At 44.1% G+C, this 18819-nt stretch overlaps 2 protein-coding genes across 4 annotated transcripts; one reads left to right on the top strand and one right to left on the bottom strand.

The window, feature by feature from the left end:
• The first annotated feature begins 507 nt into the window (after nt 1-507).
• On the top strand, nt 508-5975 carry RECQL3 (DEAD/DEAH box RNA helicase family protein). The gene is made up of 20 exons (XM_048680330.2): nt 508-679; nt 1109-1265; nt 1375-1482; nt 1605-1612; nt 1710-1793; nt 2055-2195; nt 2302-2336; nt 2482-2565; nt 2668-2756; nt 3047-3199; nt 3296-3392; nt 3629-3632; nt 3719-3868; nt 3946-4038; nt 4122-4187; nt 4261-4388; nt 4527-4618; nt 4728-4858; nt 5065-5174; nt 5276-5975. The coding sequence occupies exons 2-20, from the start codon at nt 1115-1117 to the stop codon at nt 5838-5840; spliced, it is 2289 nt and encodes a 762-aa protein (XP_048536287.1). The 5' UTR covers nt 508-679; nt 1109-1114; the 3' UTR covers nt 5841-5975.
• Nucleotides 5976-6286: 311 nt separating this feature from the next.
• LOC125514953 (uncharacterized) lies at nt 6287-11301 on the bottom strand. 3 transcript variants are annotated; one of them, XM_048680334.2, is made up of 9 exons: nt 11054-11301; nt 10674-10759; nt 10156-10584; nt 9225-9422; nt 8845-9117; nt 8611-8713; nt 7826-7944; nt 7379-7555; nt 6287-7270 (listed from the first exon to the last, which is right to left on the bottom strand). In XM_048680334.2, the coding sequence occupies exons 3-9, from the start codon at nt 10471-10473 to the stop codon at nt 6482-6484; spliced, it is 1977 nt and encodes a 658-aa protein (XP_048536291.1). In that variant the 5' UTR covers nt 10474-10584; nt 10674-10759; nt 11054-11301; the 3' UTR covers nt 6287-6481. The 3 variants fall into 3 exon arrangements, with proteins under 3 accessions (XP_048536291.1, XP_048536290.1, XP_048536288.1); XM_048680333.2 differs by having other exon boundaries at nt 10156-10759; XM_048680331.2 differs by lacking the exon at nt 10674-10759 and having other exon boundaries at nt 10156-10673.
• Nucleotides 11302-18819: the final 7518 nt, after the last annotated feature.

Genomic DNA, 18819 nt, shown 5'->3' with positions numbered 1-18819 from the left:
GAGACGACGGCGGCTCCCTGAAGATGGAATAAAGGTCTCCCCGCCTAGCCCCCGTTCCGGTGATGTGTTCAGCATCATCGGTGGGCGTGTGGAGTTGTGTCTCCGGCTGATCTGTTGTTGGTGGATTTGCTTGGATCTGTTTGTCGTTCATCTTCGTTCGTATGTCTTCAGGTTGGATCCTTTTAATCTACACTCTTCATCTGCGGCGGTTGTTGTTCTGGTGCGTTGGTTCTATGGGACCTTAGCACGACGACTTCCCGACTGTTTACTACAACAAGGTTTGTCCGGCTCCGATAAGGGAGGGGCGATGGCAGCGGCGCGCCTTCGGCTCGCTTCAGTGCTTGTAGTCGTCGCTAGGTGGTCTACAGATCTGGATGTAATTTTTATTATTTCTAGTATTCGTTGTACTACCATAATTGAAGATGAATAGATTGGAAGTTTTTCTTGCAAAAAAAAAAGAAAGAAATGCCAACCCTTTCAGTGAACGTCGTTGCGTTCCATTTGCTCAAGGTGGGGACGGCGTGCAGACGCAGGGGAGAGAAGTGTGCTCCGCAAGCCGTCTGCGGCCTGTCGCTCTGTGCCCCCAGCCCCAGGCACAGAGGTCGTCAGGTGGGACGACGCCACGCCGCCGCTCGCTTCCCGCGCCGGCGCCGCCCCCTCGCCTCCGCTCCAACCGCAGGTACAGCTCCCGCCCCGCCATCTCCTCCGCCCCCAGTCCCCGAGCCCTAGAACCCCCCCTTCCGGTCGCACTTGCGCAACTGTCTGCGTCGCTCAGTGGTTCCTTCCCCGTTCATATCGGTTCCGATTTCATTGGTATCTCGATTGGGTCGGCAATGGCGCACCGCGGGCTGGTTGATTAGGAGGGCCAGGGAAGGGTGCTGCCGCCCTTAGTTTCGCCTGATCTACTTTTCAGTCAATCGGAAGAACGAACCCTGGGTTTGATGTAGTACAATGGGAGGAATTTGCCATGACTATCTAAATCATCATTTGTGTTATACCAAAGGGTGTTTAAACGTTTAAACATTGTGTGCTGCAATAGTTGCATTGCTCCAAATGATCAAGCCACACTTAGGAACCCTCTAATAGTCTGATGCTTTGGGTGGTACAGCTGAAAATGAAGAAGGCGCTTCCCCTAAAGGGCGGTTCGGCAGGCTTAAGGCATGGAACGAAATCTCCGAAGGAGCTGGAGAGCGTCTTGAAGCAGTATTTTGGGTACTCGGAGTTTCGAGGAAGGCAGCTTGAGGCCATAGAGGCTGTTCTTTCAGGTCCTCACTCTGCCCCTGTTTCCAGATTCATGTTTAACCCCCTGAATACCGATGAGATTAGTACTTCAGATATTTACTTTGTTTAATCTGTCAAACAACAAATTTGCAGGAAGGGATTGCTTCTGTTTGATGCCAACTGGAGGTGGCAAGTCAATGTGCTACCAGATCCCTGCTCTAGTGAAGACAGGCGTTGTTCTTGTTATCTCGCCCTTGATAGGTGAACTGATCCGTCATGTTTCCAAACCTTCAGAAAATCTACTACTTGAAAGGATGTGTGTACATACATTTTGATTTATACTAACTGTTCTTGATTTCTTGTATGTAAAATCTGCTGATCAGCGCTAATGGTAAGTTTTACTATCCCCCTTCTACCTTTCCTCTGTTATTATCCTTAAATCTTGGGATAGCTTTGAACATCATTTGGTCTGCATATTGAATTTACAGGAGAATCAGGTTAGCAGCTTGAAAAGTAAAGGAATTCCAGCTGAATTTCTCTCTTCCACACAAACAACTGCTAACAAAAACAAGGTAAGGGTCTTCAATTACACACTGCAACGTAATTCTCTCGTGAGACATGCTCGGTTATTGCATTGTTTATGGAGTTCCTTTTAGCTGTCCCAATTGACATTTTGACTCTGTATATTCATACGGTAGCCAAGTTGGTGCACAAAATTATGTCATGTCGTATTAATTCCCTGAGAATTGGAATTCATGAACTAGATCATGGTGTCTAGGATCTACTTCCTTTTGACTTTTAAGTTTTATTAAACATGTATGTTCTTTCTTCAGATACATGAAGATCTCGATTCTGGCAATCCTTCTTTAAAATTGTTGTATGTCACTCCTGAGTTAGTTGCAACATCTGGCTTCAAGGCAAAATTAACAAAGCTCCACAACAGGGGTCTTCTTGGTCTTGTTGCTATTGATGAGGTCTAAACTAAGTAACACCTTTGCTCTTTTGGTAACATCCTGTTGTTCTTCGGTCACTTGTAAAGAACACCTGGTGCTTATTTGCCAATTTTCTCCCTCTCCACAGGCTCATTGTATTTCAACTTGGGGCCATGATTTCAGGTACGCATTGGTTTCAGTGTTTGGTCTGAATATTGCCTTTACTCCATTGGCAGTTCTCAGTTTTCATAGTTTCATTGGTAAAATGAGTTGCAGCATTCCTCCTTTTCATGGAATAGCTAATCTGATGTGCTTCAATGAAATGCAGACCTAGCTACCGCAAAATTTCATCATTGAGGAAGCAGTTCCCAGATATCCCGATATTGGCTTTGACTGCGACTGCTGTCCCAAAGTAACACCTTACCCTTAGTTCAGTTCACCTAATGTGTTTTCTCTTTTGATCATTATATTTAGTCTGGTCTCATTTGTCCGGGTTTCATTATTTTTGCACCAGAGTCCAGAAAGATGTGATATCATCATTGTCCTTGCAAAACCCAGTCATTCTTAAAGCTTCCTTTAATCGACCTAATATCTTCTATGAAGGTATTATTCTCGACTTCCTTGATCAATTTAAAGACTAGGGCCTCTGTTTTCCCAGGAATCTCCACTGTTCTTTGCCTTTTCACTTCCCAAGGTCTTTCTTTTGCCCTTTGCTTGAAATTGTGATTGAGTTGCTTCAGGACTATTTATGTTCTTTAGTTTCTGTGTTACCAGAGGCCAGAACGTATGGCTCTTGTTGTTCATTTACTGCTAAAATCCGGTGTACCTAATTTTTTTGCCCCTACATTCTACTCTATGGCGTGTTGACTGTGAATCATGAACTTATCTTGCAGTTCGTTACAAGGATCTTCTTGATGACGTTTATTCTGATATATCGAATTTACTGAAGTCCAGCGGAAATGTTTGCTCAATCATATATTGCCTTGAACGTGCTGCCTGTGATGATCTGACTATGCATTTGGCACAGCAGGGCATCTCTTCTGCTGGTACGTTAATCTGAAGGAAAAAAAAATGATAAGCCCAAGCCCCTATTAAGACTGTTGTGCAGATATACTTATGATTTTATTTTTGCTCCTTGTCAGCTTATCATGCTGGCCTGAATAGTAAAGTGCGAACTACCGTTCTTGATGACTGGCTTTCATCAAGGACTCAAGTTGTTGTTGCAACTGTAGCATTTGGGTATATAGCTTCTTTCTGCATCTTTCTAAACATCGTTTCTATCTTACAACCTGATTCCATGTCCACGAGTTGTAGAGTACAGCTTCGTCTGACTTAGTTACCTACATACCTTCCAACTTGTAGTATATACTTTATTTTTGCTACACCAATATTAGACTAATACTCTCTGTTTTCTTGTGTACTGCATTTTTCGATACGGGCCTTGTCCGTATTTTAATGTGTATGCTGCTCCACAGAATGGTATGTAATACTCTAATTGCATTGTGTTTCATGACGCTTTCTGCAGAGGTGCTTTGTTTATATATTGGCTCTATTCATCTTTTCAGGGTATTGATAGACAAGATGTCCGCATTGTGTGCCATTTCAACTTGCCTAAGTCAATGGAATCTTTCTACCAGGAGTCCGGACGTGCTGGTCGTGACCAACAGCCTTCCAGGAGTGTTTTGTATTATGGGTTAGAGGACCGAAGGAGAATGGTAATAAGCGTACATTATACACAGATGATTTTCCATCTTTTTTGAAAGGCAAAACTGAGGCTTCTCTGGTTTAACAGGAGTTTATTTTGAGAAACAGCAGCAGTAGAAAACAACAACCATCTTCTTCTTCAACTGAGCTTTCAGAGAAGACCCTAGCCGACTTTAGTCAGGTAATTACCAAACATCGCAATGCATTGGTATAGTAGAACATGCAGTATATTTCATTCTATTATATTTCCCTCTCCTGACACAGATAGTTGATTATTGTGAGAGTTCTAGCTGCCGACGAAAAAAGATTATTGAGAGTTTTGGAGAAAAGGTATGGCATTGACTCCAAACATGTTACTGTTTTCTGCTTTGTGTTATTGCATGTTAATATTTGAACTGCATAGGTACAACCAACTTTATGCCAACGCACGTGCGATGCTTGCAAGCACCCAAATCAAGTGTCCTCGCGTTTGGAGGACCTTGGGCGTGTGCCCAACTGTCGCTTTAACAAGATATCTCCAGTCTTCAAAAGGTATGTGGTGTTCACTGTGCAGCAAGTCTTTGTTTCTTTTCCACAGTTTTGCTTATGAGATATGAATTGTACATATTCTGTGCTTTTGTATTAACTTGCGCCATATTGGTCTAGTAAAACTTCTCATTCGTGTGACAGCTCATCAGTTGACCCAAAACACTTTGACACGGAATTTTGGAACCGTGAAGATGACGTAAGCATATCAGACGAAGATATATCAGATTCTGATGGTAGAATGAACAATCATTTTCCTTTCCTCTCTGTGTTTGTAAGACTACGCAAAGTCATACTTGCATGTAGTGGAGTGCAGTAACATCTGCTGGGAATAATGAATCGCAGATGAGGAAGAGGCAGTGAGCAATATCGCCATTTCAAAGCTTCCATCAAAAGGAGGGTTTGAAGCAAGACTTGATGCCTTGGAGCGTGCTGAAAATGCTTACAATCAAGCCAGTGGTCAAACTAAACCGCAGGTGATTTAGATGCCGCGTTTCTGTGATACTTCGTAAATGTTTGAGGATTTGAATTTGATAGAACTGTTTCCTCTTTATAGAAGTTGTGCTTGATCAAAAGTTATATGGTGTTCTCTGTGCAGCAAGTCTTGGTTTCATTCCTATAGAAATTTTTGATTTACAAAAGTATAATAGCTAATCTGAAACTTCAACTGGTGATGTAATAGGGTGGCAACCTTGTTGACAAGAAGAGCATATCTCAGACTCTAAGAGATGCAAGCAGGAAAAGATTGTCGGGTGCGCTTGGACAAGCAAAGCTCCGTCTTGGGGATCTGCGGTAAGTCTGCCCGCTCTGTCATGATTTTGTTGAACTATAAACATGTCTAATTTTTACGCATCTTTTTTTTCCACCACTCATTACATCGTGCACACTTTCAGGTTTGCTGAAGAGGCTTCTGCTACACACCTTGAAACCGAGTGCTTCAAGAAGTATCAGAAAGTGGGAAAGACGTTCTACAACTCCCAGATAGCTGCCACGGTTCGGTGGCTGTCGTCTTCAACTTCTGACCAAATCCACGGCCGACTTGAAGCCCTTACCAACCAGACTACAGAAGCTGGTGCAGCCACCAGCTCTCCTTGCATCATTTCTGATGCTTTGGGCAAAGCTGAAAAGCCAGCAGAAGCTACAGTAAGCCAAGAGCTCGCGAAAACCGAGCTTTCTGATGAGTTTGCAAAGACCATGGCTTCAACTGAAAACATGGAGCCTTCCTGGATGTCACCACCTGAGAAAACAATAGACGAAGAAGCGAGGAGAGATGGCGCGATCGGTACCATGGACCTTCCCAAGATACCATCATTCAGAGAATTCATGAGCCAGAAGGGAAGGGATCGCGCAACCAGTTCTTCTAGGGCAGAGAGCCAGCCTCGCGGCATTCCTAGAAAGGCTGGCCCTGTCATCAGCAAGGAAGGAACGACAGGAACATCAAAGAAGATGAAACTATGAGTGACTACTTCTCTGTTTTACATGTTGACTTCCTCCCAAAATTCCACAGTAGGAATATGACTAGAATTTTTGCTGATACAGTAATCAAACACTGCAGTGCTGCTTCTCAATGGAAGATATCCTCTCTTAAAAGAAGCTGCGAATCAAACTTTCACAGTAGGAATGTGACTAGAATTTTTGCTTACAGTAATCAAACACTGCTGCTTCTCAGTGAGGCCTTGTTCGGTTAAGCCACTCCCCAAGTGGATTGGAGTGGAATGGAGGGGATTTGGGGGAAATTTGAACTAGATGAGATTTAATCCCTGTCAATCCCTCTCATTTGTCATGGAACCGAACAATGCCTAAAAGATTTCCTCTAATAAGAGGAAAACATGAGAATATTTTGCAACTAATGCCTTGTGTATCTCAGTGAAAGATTTCCTCTCTCAAAGGAGAACGTGAGAACCTGTGAGAAGAGTTGTGCCAGATATCATATCTGAGAAAAGTTGTGACAAGCGTTGTTATATAGTTCCAGTAATGTTAGGTACACTTTATGGAACTAACACCCTATGTATGCCATCAGCTTTTACAACAGTTGAAGCTAACTGTGAGTATCTGGTTTGGACCAGCAAGCTGTATTGTATTGTTGTCAGGGCTACCACCTACAGAGCCAGGTCCTTCTCAAGCTCCGCAACCAACTGCTCGATGTTTCTTCTGTACATCGGCATGTAATGATCGTTGATCATCATCTTCGACAGCCTCAGCTTGCCATACAGAGATCTTGGCGTCAAGAAGATCCCTATGCTTGTCTCCGACTCCCCGGCAGCATCAACTTGGTGAAGGTCTGGCTCTTCATCCTCATGTTCGCTGGTCTCGTCGTCGTCTATGGCTGCTTCTCTTGTGGATGTTATTACGTGCATGATTTTCCCGGGTGGGTAGAATCTGTGGACCTCCTTCTCATTGGGTTCACTGAGGACATCTTGAGCTCTGCCGCCAACTTCCTCGGCAATGTTACTTTCAGTCATCTCTTCCACTATGTCGTTCTCCCCTTCCCTTTTCCGGTACAGCTCGTTTTCGAGTTGTTGCCACAGCTCTACTTCGGTGATCCTGTCCTCATCCACGTGATGATCGATGATGTCTTCACCGTCACTGTCTACCTTGTCATCCAAGGTACCAACAGCATCGGATGCCGAGATGGTGCTCTGGACCTCTTCTGATGCAGCATACTGCGTGGTTTCAGATGTAACTATCTCTGTGGTTTCCATCATGGTCTCAGTCAATAGTGAACTGGATTCAGAGCCACCGTTGGTAGTGGAAGTTGTTATTTCTTCTGATGTGACAATTGAGGTAGTATTCCGCCGCCTTGGCCCAATACAAGCCCATGAGGATAGTTGTAGCCCCGGTCTTGTCCATGCTGCTTGTGCTACACTGCGAGCTCTCCTCATTACAACCTGAACACACATTGCCAACATTGCTAGTCATGGATAATGCCAATGGATTTATGAATAACAATCAAAGCTGTGTTAAGGGGGTCAAATTAAAGATGAAAGGTACAAAACCTGTGTTCCATTAGATACAGGTCTTAGGATGGCACCAGCACCAGCTACTCTAGCTTTAGCATTTGCTATAGAAGGAAGTCGTGATCCCAAGGCAGATGCAGATCGATAGAAAGTGCTCAGGATTCTGGTTTGCTCGATTTGGTGACGGAGATCATTCAGCCAGGCAGATGCCGTCACCTGTTGCACATGAAACTTAATTTCAATACAAGAACCTATAATATAAAGTAATCATACTATATATTGCTAATTTTTTACACTATCATCAGCTGCACTGTTATCATGTGCTCATGTGTCCTTGTTTCCACAGATAAACCCGCTACCAGTTATAAAGATCTTACTGGTGCAAATAAGTTAATACGTACTCCCTCCGTCCCATAATGTAAGACGTTTTTTGACACTAGTGTACATTATGGCATTACTAACAAGGAAGGGTAAATAAAAGGGTACCTCTGAACGAAGATCATCTACTGCCGCCGCCGAAAATGTTGGCACCAAATCAGCACCATTGATGACTGTAGTGATAAAATGTACTCCTGACTCAGCCAGCTCCCATGTCATACAAGCAGCTGCAAAATGGAACATCCCACAAGGGCTAAATCACAACTATATTCTGAGGACAAGAAATCCAATCTTGTGAAAGGACTGGAGAAGTGGTCGACTTTTTGTTAGGAATAAGGAGAAAAATAAGCGATGTTCTTAGATCTGAATATCCAAGTCTGCATCAGGTATTTATATCGGAGAGGCCTGAGATCTAGGAGAGAGTATTTCTGGGAGAGCATCACTTATTTAAGCTATGGTCCGTACATAAGCTGGGGGAGAACTCAATTCTCAGACAAATACGGTGTACCTGGGATACTAGTCTGACAGTACCATTTACCTGAGATACTAGTCTGACAGTACCATTTTTAGGATAGCTTGAAATTATGGCAGTTCCTATTTTATGATCAACAAATTAATTTTGTCAACATCATATTTCCATCTAAAAGGTCGAGGAGTGGTACCACAGATACTTAGAAGATGGTGCATTGGGTATTTTTGTTGCCACAAAATATTTCGATGCTCATTTAATCCATGACCTAACCGATAGACTAAAAAAGGACCTAATAGTACAAGATTACAAGTACATTGGAGAACCCGAAGTTATGCTTGACCAACAAAATGCTCGACCAATGAAACAAAAAAGGATGCACATGATCTGATCTTCAGACAGAAAAACATCATAACATGCGAACCTGGAGCAAATGACACGCAAGTAGCGGAGGCAAACTCCTGCTGTTCCCTCAGGACGTATGTCAAGAGAGCTGCTGTACCACCTCCAAGTGAATGTCCAACAACCTAATAAATATTTACCAGAGACACAATCAATTAAAATGCTCCAAGAACCATATAAAACAACACAACACTACTAGCAAAGGATACAAGGAAAAGAAGGTACAAGATAAAAACACTGTACACTTGTGCCGTACCTTTATTTTATAATCTGGATACAAATGTAATGCTTCTGTGAGACAAGGAGTTGCGAGCTTTGCAATCCATCTAGCCGCTGCAACCATCCCAAAATGTGCATACCCTAAAACTAGATCACTAACACCACCTTCTTTGACTATTGTATGGTGGAACGGAACCACAGCACCCGTAGCAGCTGTCAGGGTATCCCTTATACTGTGGGTGCCTCTAATTAGTAGAAGTATACATTGTCTGTCTCTATCAAGTAAAATGGTGAAAGCTGGCTTCAAAATCTGCAAGTATCCCAACAAAAATCCTGAATCAGTCAACAGTGAACAGTTCTTGTGAATAACTACAGGATTACGAAATATAAAAATGATACTGTATAAATTTCATTTACCCCTGCTTTAGGTTCTTGCATAAGAACATCCTCCATGGAGTAGCCAGTAGCTTCCAAAAATAACGGGAATGGCTTTTTGGAAAAATGCCAACACAGTGTCAACAAATTCAAAAGATACCTCAAGTCCGTAACTACCGAAGCTCCTTTGAGCTCCACACTATCATCTCCAGCATATATGCTTGCAACAGATAAGTTCCCCTGAAACACACATGCCACAACTCATCTGTCAGGAACTTTGTTCAAGTCATTAACAGTTCAAAGTATTTGTCCTATGATTCTGGCCTATGAGTTTATCTGTTAAGAAGTGCAGAACCTGCCCAACTTTAGCATAGATAGCATTGTAGGCAGAGTAATCTATTGAAAAAAAGGGGTGAGTTACATACATAGAGTGAAATGGTAAGTGTGATAATCTAAATGAATGGTTCACTTAACAGATACTCCCTCCGTCCATAATATAAGATGTTATTACAGTCAATATAGGGGTATATTGGCTGTAAAAACATCTTAAATTATGGGACAGAGGGAGTACCTTATACAGTTTGTATGTACTAGAAATAATGAAGGTCGTTCATGCAGTTTCATGAGATATATTGTAGACAATCAAATATTGATAAACGATTATGTAAATGAATCTGAGAGCTGTTTAGGTCATCAGAACAACTATATGGTAAGACTAAGACAACTACTTTTGATAAAATAAGAAAAGAAGCGGTAAGAACAGATGATAGATATTAAGGAGTGTGATGCCTATGTTTTCAAGATTGTTTCAATTCCTACATGGCAACCCAACACTAAATTTAACCAGATGGAAAGACCTCCAGCGATGTTTATGATTTAAAACACTCCCTATCGGCTTCCAACATTTAAGTATCATAGTTAAGAAAGAGCAACAGATCACATCAACAGCAAAGTATGAGCGAGAGCGACCAACCTGTCTCTTGAGGAGGAAGCTGATTCCGAAAGCGAGGTCCCCGATGGGCCACTTCCCAAGGGTCTCAGAGTACGTGAAGCGCAGCGTCTCCGACAGGGTCGAGATGGTCTCCAGCCACGTGGCGGGAGCGCGCACGTCCCTCCGCGACACCCGGCTCATGCTATGGGACTCCAGCGCGCCGCCCGCCGCCGCATCCCTGCCACTCTCGCCGTCCGAGTCCCCTTCCCTGTCCAGCTTCTCCGTGTGAAGCCGGCGGTTCAGCGTGTAGTAGAGCAGCGCAGCGGCGCCGGCAGCCGTCGCCATTGTGGCTGTTGCCATCGCACCGGCACGCCTATAAACCCCACGCCGCTAGCAAGCGGGGGGAGGCCTGGCCAGCAGCAGCCTTGTCTCCGATGAGACAGTGACCAACGGAGCTGTTGACCAACAGCGCTGCCGGACAGCGACCTGGGTTAATTTAATCTCTGGCGATGATGTTCTTCCCACTGTAGATGCGATCTTGGGGCGGGACAAGGTCAAACCTGGTACCAGAAACAGAGGAAGATCCGAGTTTTTATTTGCAGCGAGGGGGCCGTGGATCCGGCACCGCAGGGAATCAACCAGCAGACTGCCAGACAACAAGACCGAAAAAGAAATCCTAGTTATCCCCAGCCCTATAACAGCGGCAGCCGCCGATAGAGAACGGCAGCAGTATGTATATGCATACATAATATAATCCGCAAAAAACAGACACTACTGCCGTATCGTATCATCCGGGACCTATCCATCGGCAAACCTCAGAGCACCGAAACCTAGCCAAGATTCCGCCCCCAAATAAAAAACGGACAGCACGGCCGCCCCGGCCCGGGGCCCGAGGGAGCGCAGCGGAGCAGAATCGACGGGGAGTCGCGGGGATTTTTACCTGGAGCGGAGCAATGGGGCGTGCGGCTCGGTTGATTGGGACTGGGGCGGGGCTGGCTAGGGTTTTGGGAGGGGAGGCGGCCGGATTCGCGGCGGCGGCGGAATCGGGGAGGGGAGGGGGGGGTATTGCTGTTGGGTTTCGCTTTCTCCGGGGAGGCGGTTGCTGGGTGGCGCTGGGGAGGGGAGGGGGGAGGGTGGGCTCTCTCGAGTGCTTTGGTGGGCTGGCTTTGGCTTTGCCGTTGCGGTGGGGCAAGCAAGGAGGGAGAAAGAGGAGGGGAGGGGGGAAGGGGACGACGACTCGGCAGCCACTGAGACTTGCTTCCTTCCGTTCCTTCGCGGCTAAGCGGCGCGTGCTCGTACTGTACTGGTTATCCAGAACCAGAAGTGGAAACCTTCCGGCTCGGTTTGGCGTCGCGCAGAAATAGCACGCATTCGATGGCTGGGCCCCACCCTATATTTTGATATTGACACAAGACTCAGACGTGCAATGCTTGTAGCACTTTTTTTTTAGAACTGTCGATCTATCCATCTTCAATCACGATATTACTCCCTCCAGTCTTTTTTTACCTGCGTCTAAGAAAATTTCGTTTTTCATGCAATGCTCTGCGCATTGGCATTTTTTCGCTGTTCTTTCCAACCGTGCCCTCCATCCCTTTCCACCGCATGCGTGCGTAATCACATCTCTCTTTCCCATGTGCTTCGCATCTTCCCAAGGCAGAGAGAGGCGCATGCAGAAACAGGAGAGAGAGAGGGAGAGGGAGAGGCGCATGCGTGCAGAGAGATGGACAGGGGAGAAAGAGCCGACATGCATGCAAAGTCTGAGCCAATCTCGCATGCAACCAGGGTCTCCTGGATGAATCCAGGGGCAAAACAGTCCATTTTTTGCTAAGTGCTCCTCTCCTTGGTATGCGGGCTGGACTTTAGACGCAAAGAAAAAAGGACCGGATGGAGTACAACAAACACTTGAAATAATAAAAATTACATCCAGATTCATAGACCACCTAGCGACGACTACAAGCACTGAAGCGAGCCGAAGCCGCGCCGCCGTCACCGTCCCTCCTTTGCCGGAGCTGGGCACAACTTGTTGTAGTAGACAGTAGGGAAGTCGTCGTGCTAAGGTCACATAGGACCAACACCCCAGAACAGCAACCGCCGCCGCTGAAGAGAATTTTAGACCGGAAGAATCCAACCTGAAGACACATGAATAAAGACGAATAAAGACCAGATCCGAGCGAATCCACCAAAGACAACCACCGACCAAATCTCGCGAGATCCGCCGGAGACACACTTCCACACGCCCTCCAACGATGCTAGACATACCATTGAGACGGGGGCTAGGCGGGGAAAACCTTATTCCATCTTCAAGAAGCCGCCGCCGTCTTGTCTTCTCGAGCAAGATACAAACCCTAACGAAACTTGAAGAAACACTTGAAAACGGAGCCCTCCCGCCGGTAAGGGTCAGGATCCACCGCGCACCCATGGCCCTAAGGCCACAGGAGACGTGGGAGATCGGCGACGCTGCCGACTAAAGGCAAAAACCCTCACTGTTCGCACATTGCCGAAAATCCTTAAATAAATGAAGAATAACACAAGCAACGGGACTTAAACCCTGGTGGGCTGGGAATACCACCGTTCTCCTAAGAGCATATCTAGCAGACGCCCAAGCTTGCCCTCCGCCACTTCCTCCTGCGTCGGCGGGCCGGCAACGAGCAGATTGGCGGCTATTCGTCGCCGCGACCGGATTTGCCGTTTTCCGACCACAAGTGGAGCCATGGATTGGTCGTGAAGCACCCCGTGCAGCCCCGGCAAAGCCCCAGCGTTGCATGCAGGTACTGGTTCGTCTTGTAGCCGCCATCATCGGTTTCTGGCAAGGATTCGGTCGGCCGGCCGCCGGGCTCGGCGCTCGCGCAACGGCTCGCCGATGCCGCTCATATAGTGTGACGACTGCACGCGGACAGTGCTGCGGCTAACTTCTAGCACGCCCAAGCACCCCGGATGGGGATTCTTCAAATGCGAAAACAACAGGGTATGTTGTTGTTTTCCTTCGGCTTTGTCACCCTATTCGGTTCAATTTCGATGGCTTATGGACATCGTCATGTATGTAGGAAGACGGATACTCATTTTGGTTTTGGGAAGGAGAATATATTGATTTGTTGATAGAAAGAAACTTAATAGATGTTCGTGCATTCCTTAGTAGAATTGAGGTTACAGATGTGACTGCATGTGCAATTAGAGAAGAAATTAGAGGGGAAACAACGTCTACTTTTTTAGAATCAAAGAAGGAGAATGTAGAATGCAAGATCAACAATCCGCATATCAACAACAAAGGTATGGAGAAGATATTGGCCCAACTAGTGGGAGCAGTTATGGAAGTTGAATATCTTCTAAAATGCATAAGTGTGGTTCTTATTTTCTTTAGTCTTACTATTCTATCAAAGATTTGGGGTCTGTTTGGTTGGATACTAGTGTGGCCAAGCCAAAGTGTGGCTAGCCACACAAGTATGGCAAGCCACACAAGTGTGGCTGTGAAATTGGACGCCAAACTTTGGCAAAAGTTGGCAAAAAAATTATCTCTATGACAAATGGGCCATAGGGGCAATAAAGTGTGGCAAGCCAAAGTGTGGCAAAAACCAAACACATGCCAATTAAAGTGTGGCTGCCAAATTTTGACTTGGCAAACTGTGGCTGGAAACCAAACAACCCCTTGGTGAATTACTATGTATCCAATCTCGTTGAAGAAAATAAAAAACAAAGAAATGTGTTTTCATGTCTGAAATTGAAATGCAAATTACTGATTTGCGGGTCGACGCGGGCTGCGGCCGAACAGACCCCGCAAAACGGACCCGTATCGCTTTGCAGGGTTTAACTCTGCCGCCGCCCGCGCCGACCCGTAAAGCTATTTTTTTGCGAACTGTATACACATGGGTCGGCATTATACGGGGTCTGCTAGTGATGCTCTAACCATCCAACCAAAGGCTGATTCGCTCCTTCACTTCTTTTTATTTGTTTTTACTGAACTTCATATTTTTTAGTTGGTGTTCCTTCACTTTTGATCTAAACTAAGTGAGGTTTGAGGCCAAGCACTTGGACTCGACCATCCCCACTTTGAGGAGTTGGTTGTTTATCCGGCACTGACGGTGAGCAGAGGTCCGTTTGGTGGTCTTGACTTGTTGATGGGCCAAGGTGGCGGGACAAGCGACCTCGCAAAAGACACGCGGCACATCGCGTTGCACGCCGCTCCCAGTGCCCAGCCTTGGAGGCCGTCGTTAATGTTGACGATGAGTCGTCGCCATCACCGAGGTGGTTGGCATGGCGGTTGTGTGCGTTGGCGGTCGTCGGGTGTGCGCCTCCTCCTTCTTCATAGCAACCCAGCGCACCTGCTCCCGGACTATTGACGAGGCGGGGACTATGACACCACATCATTGCCGCTGTAGAGACGGCCGCAGGGCGGGGATGGCGGCTCCTCCTTACACAATGTTCAATTTGGACACCTTTGCTTGGTAGGAGCGCAGCGACAGATGATTTTGTCCTAAGTACATTCTCTGGAGCAAAGGATTTCCAGACCATTTACAGATAGGATATCTGTTGAAACCGCACTTTTGTCCTAATAAGTCCATACATTTGATTCTTTTTAGCACATCGGCAGTTTTCATCATCTATTGAAGATGTTGTTAACTAACCATGGTGTCCCGTCGAAAAAAAAACTAACCATGGTGTTAGCTGGCAGCACCCCGTCCCCTAAATTAGAAAATTTGTACTAATAATCACTTTCTTTAGACTGAAAAATCTGCTAAAGAGCTTTTTTCGTACTTCAGGGCTACAATGCCGGAAAAAAAGTCTAACCAGGAGATCCGGCGTACGTGACGTACAATGCGCGGGCATGTCGGTCCGTTTTGACGATAACGAGCCACGAAGCGGTCGCTCTCCGACCTAACCCTCGCCTGCTCAGCCGTCGTGCGTCCATGGATCCAGCCCGCCCGCTGACCCGGGTATGCACGCACCGGTTGGCTGACCAACCCAGCGCCTTATATACTTGCACATCTATTTAAATTAATAAGTGTATACGTGCAACACGTCTATTTGGATTAACATATTATACTAAACTTAATACAAGACAATTTATTCATAAATTTGAATTTTCCCTATAAAATACACAATCTCTTATTCCCTACTTACAAACAACTAGTTGAATGCCCGTGCGTTGCAACGGGATGATAAAAAAGACGTATAAACACACATTAGACAGTTGTTCTAAATCAGAAATAGGTGTCCAACTTGATTGCACATGATTTTCATTCCTATGTGACAACAACTTCGCCACTTGTTTTACCTTGTACTAAACATGAGACAAACCTTCGATGGCTTAATGTGGTTCAACCCGTGAAAACATCACACTACTAAAGAAATACTCTCTCTGTCTCATAATATAAGACGATTTGCAAACTAACATAACTTGTAAAAACGTCCTATATTGTGGGACGGAGGGAGTAGATTACTATTGAAATCACATGTGATGCTTTACATAGATTTGAAGATGTATAGAGAAATGGGCCCGTAAAAACATCACAGAACTAATAAATAGACTACTATTGGAAACACATGTGATGCTTTACATAGGTTTGAAGTTGTATAGTGAATGGGCCCGTGAAAACATCGCACAAGTAATAAAATAGGTTTTTAGTTGTATGAGAAATCGATAATATAACCAATTAGAAAAAGAGGGTATAGAAGAGCAGCTAGCGTTATTATTTATTACAAATATCGGGACACAGAAGCATGAATCTTAATTGTCTCAATTATATTTTGTGCTTGGAGTCTCAGTATCATAACTGAAGTTCTGAATCAAGTTAAATGAAAAAATAGCTTATGAATAACATTAACTCCATAACTTCTAGAATCCATTGTCAGTGCTATGGGAATGACTCTAGAAAAAGTTTAGTAAATATGGCTTAAACATAATAAATGAAGCATACAAACATGCCAATGATTTCTTTGATATCAAATAAGGCACAAATAATATTGCCCTAGAACATAAGTACATTCCATCTAAACGTGTGTGTAGACATACATGATACATGTCAAATGCTCCCTTAGTTCACAGAAGAACTGCTTTGTTTCTTGCTCTGACTCAGCTCATGCGAACAGTCTTGAATTTGCTGCACAAGTTAGACCAGAGCCTTTTTTAGCTCCTTGGCGCAGTATATCTTCACATTGTCATAAAGTGGTATTTGTAAACATAACATGAAGCATCAGGAGGATATTATGATAGTTCACAAGAACATAAGTTAAATGAGATAAGCAGGTTTACCTATGTCCTATAGCACAACTTGGCTTGTGGAAATTTTCTCCCACCAAAACACCGGAGAGCAAGTCACTGCTAGAGTATGGAATTTGCTTCTTAGAAGCTTCAGATGTGTGTTCAGAAGCTCATGCAAAGAAGAGGTCAATAAGAACCTGAGGAAAAGAATAGCCTGAGGAAAAGAAGAGCCATCAAATGAATTATACAAGTATCTCACTGGAATTGTTTCTTTTTCTGGCTGCAGAAAACAACTCTCTTGAATGTCCTACACGAAATGAAACTTTTTACAAATATAACTTCAAGAAGCTAAGCTGCTAAGATGTCATGTAAGAGAATAAATGATATAACAGGCGTCCCTCATAGCTCAAACACGTACATAATTCAGAGATTTTCTTCTTCCTCTGAGATAGCAGGAAAGAAAGAAATACACTATGTATTCTTTACGGAATAAAAAAATGTCAAAAGTGACTAAGCTCGTTTTAGTTAGTGGGCATATGAAGAATATCTTTCGGTAAGAAATCTGTGTTTACAAAATCAATTGTAAAAGAAAGTCATTATACAGAAAAATAACATTGCCTTGATAACTCCCGAACTTCAAAAGTTTATCAGGCAATTGAGATCATTCATACAGAATCAAATGAACTGATGGTTAAGGAAAACACAAAAAATGGAAGGCGCAAGAAATGAATCAAATGGTTTCATGAGAAAACCTTGGATCAACACATGGAAAAAAAATAGAAGAATTAAATTCTAAAAACAATTCTAGCCATAGGATAATTGGGTAGATTCAGCGAAAAGGAGAAAAGGAAACCAAGAAACTAAACACATCCACGGTGAAGTATTGAAGTCTACAGAAAGAGCCAAGAACATCTAAATGGTACTGGATGGTTGCATGAGAATCTGAGCATGTGTATCCCTAGTTTTAGAAAGCAAAAGTGTGCTACTCAATGCTACTCTTGTTACTGTACATCAACCTAAACTAAACGCTTTGACTTGAAAAGGACTTGAAACATGTCTACTTCATTTCTGAATTAGTTAGTCTTTAGTTCAGATTAGTGAGGTATGACAGAAATATTGTCTTGTATCAGCATAAATTCCATTGCACAGTAATTAAGTGATGTAGGCTATGTGCTTGTATTTCATCTTAAGACTGTAAGTACAGTTGTGTGTCGCTTCAACAGACATGCTGAAGAGGAAGATTGTAGTTACCAGTGCTGCCTTGTAGTACTTATAGATGTGCTCCATGTAGTCGACAACAGCTGGTTCATTGTGGCCATCGAGCTTGTCGATATCATCCACGTAGATGTCTTGCCAATAACACGCAGTCAGACTTCAAATTTGTAATAATGGTGTCCTCCCATATCGCTGGTTTACAAGGGGAAAATACAACAGTCTCGCTTCCATTTCCTAACAAAAAGAGCTGGCTAGATAAAATTTCACAAATAGTATCCTTAAAAATAGATAACTAATTTGTAATTCCACGGGAAATAATCCTTGTAGAATGCATACAAACCATAATCTAGCCTATCATTTTATAATAATGTGTTCAACAACTTTAGTTGTGCTATTACTGAGTACTGACACATGTTTCAATTGGTGAATAAGAAACTTAATGACGACACCTGTTGTTTGAGGATGAAAGTGTATTTCACTCCATGGAACATTTGCTTCAATTCTTTCAAAATGGAACCATACAACAAAAGGCTTCAGAACACGAGGGGTCAACATACTCTAAATCAGTCCGTACAATTTAAAATCTACATTCAGGCCATATTCATTCAATGTCTACCACCATGAAATTGCAGCTTGAAGCCAGCAAGTACGCTACAATGACTGAGAACTTGAACGATTGAGGGATAATGGAGAAAGATGTAAAGAACTAACCTCCAGTTGGAAGGGCATGAAGATGCCAGCTCCTTCTCTGCTATATCTTCCTTAATATCTATTCGAGCGACCATGTATGTTCCAAAGTTGAAGATAACAGAAATTTAAAAATATGCAAATTGGCACACATATCCATTCCACTGAACATATGCTACCCATATATGTAAAAAATAGAAATTTAGTACATGTCCATAAAGAATAAGTAACAACACATGGTGGTCTCAATATCGAGAGTCTCATGTTGGATACATTTTTAAATATGTGCAGTTTGTTGGGACAAACCTGGTCCGGCGACGAACGCCGACTAGCCTCCGGCGGCACGAACGCCGGACGAACCTCTCTCTGTCTCTCTCGCTCGAACGGAGATAGAAAAAGAAGTGCTAGACATAGATTTTCGGACGACGTATGCCTCGCCGCACGAACGGCGTCACGCCGACGAACGGCGCAACGGCAGCACGCACGACCTTTCTTTTTATCTTAACCGGGCACAATACCCCCTTTTCTACAATGGACTGGATTACATGGCTTAAATAGCTAGACTCACCGGCTACCCCGCAGCCTGAACGCACACATAGCTAACTACC

Source organism: Triticum urartu, chromosome 6A, assembly GCF_056163025.1.
Source record: "Triticum urartu cultivar PI428250 chromosome 6A, HENAU_Tu73, whole genome shotgun sequence".
NCBI classification, from domain to species: domain Eukaryota; kingdom Viridiplantae; phylum Streptophyta; class Magnoliopsida; order Poales; family Poaceae; genus Triticum; species Triticum urartu.
This window is presented reverse-complemented; position numbering and strand designations above follow the sequence as displayed.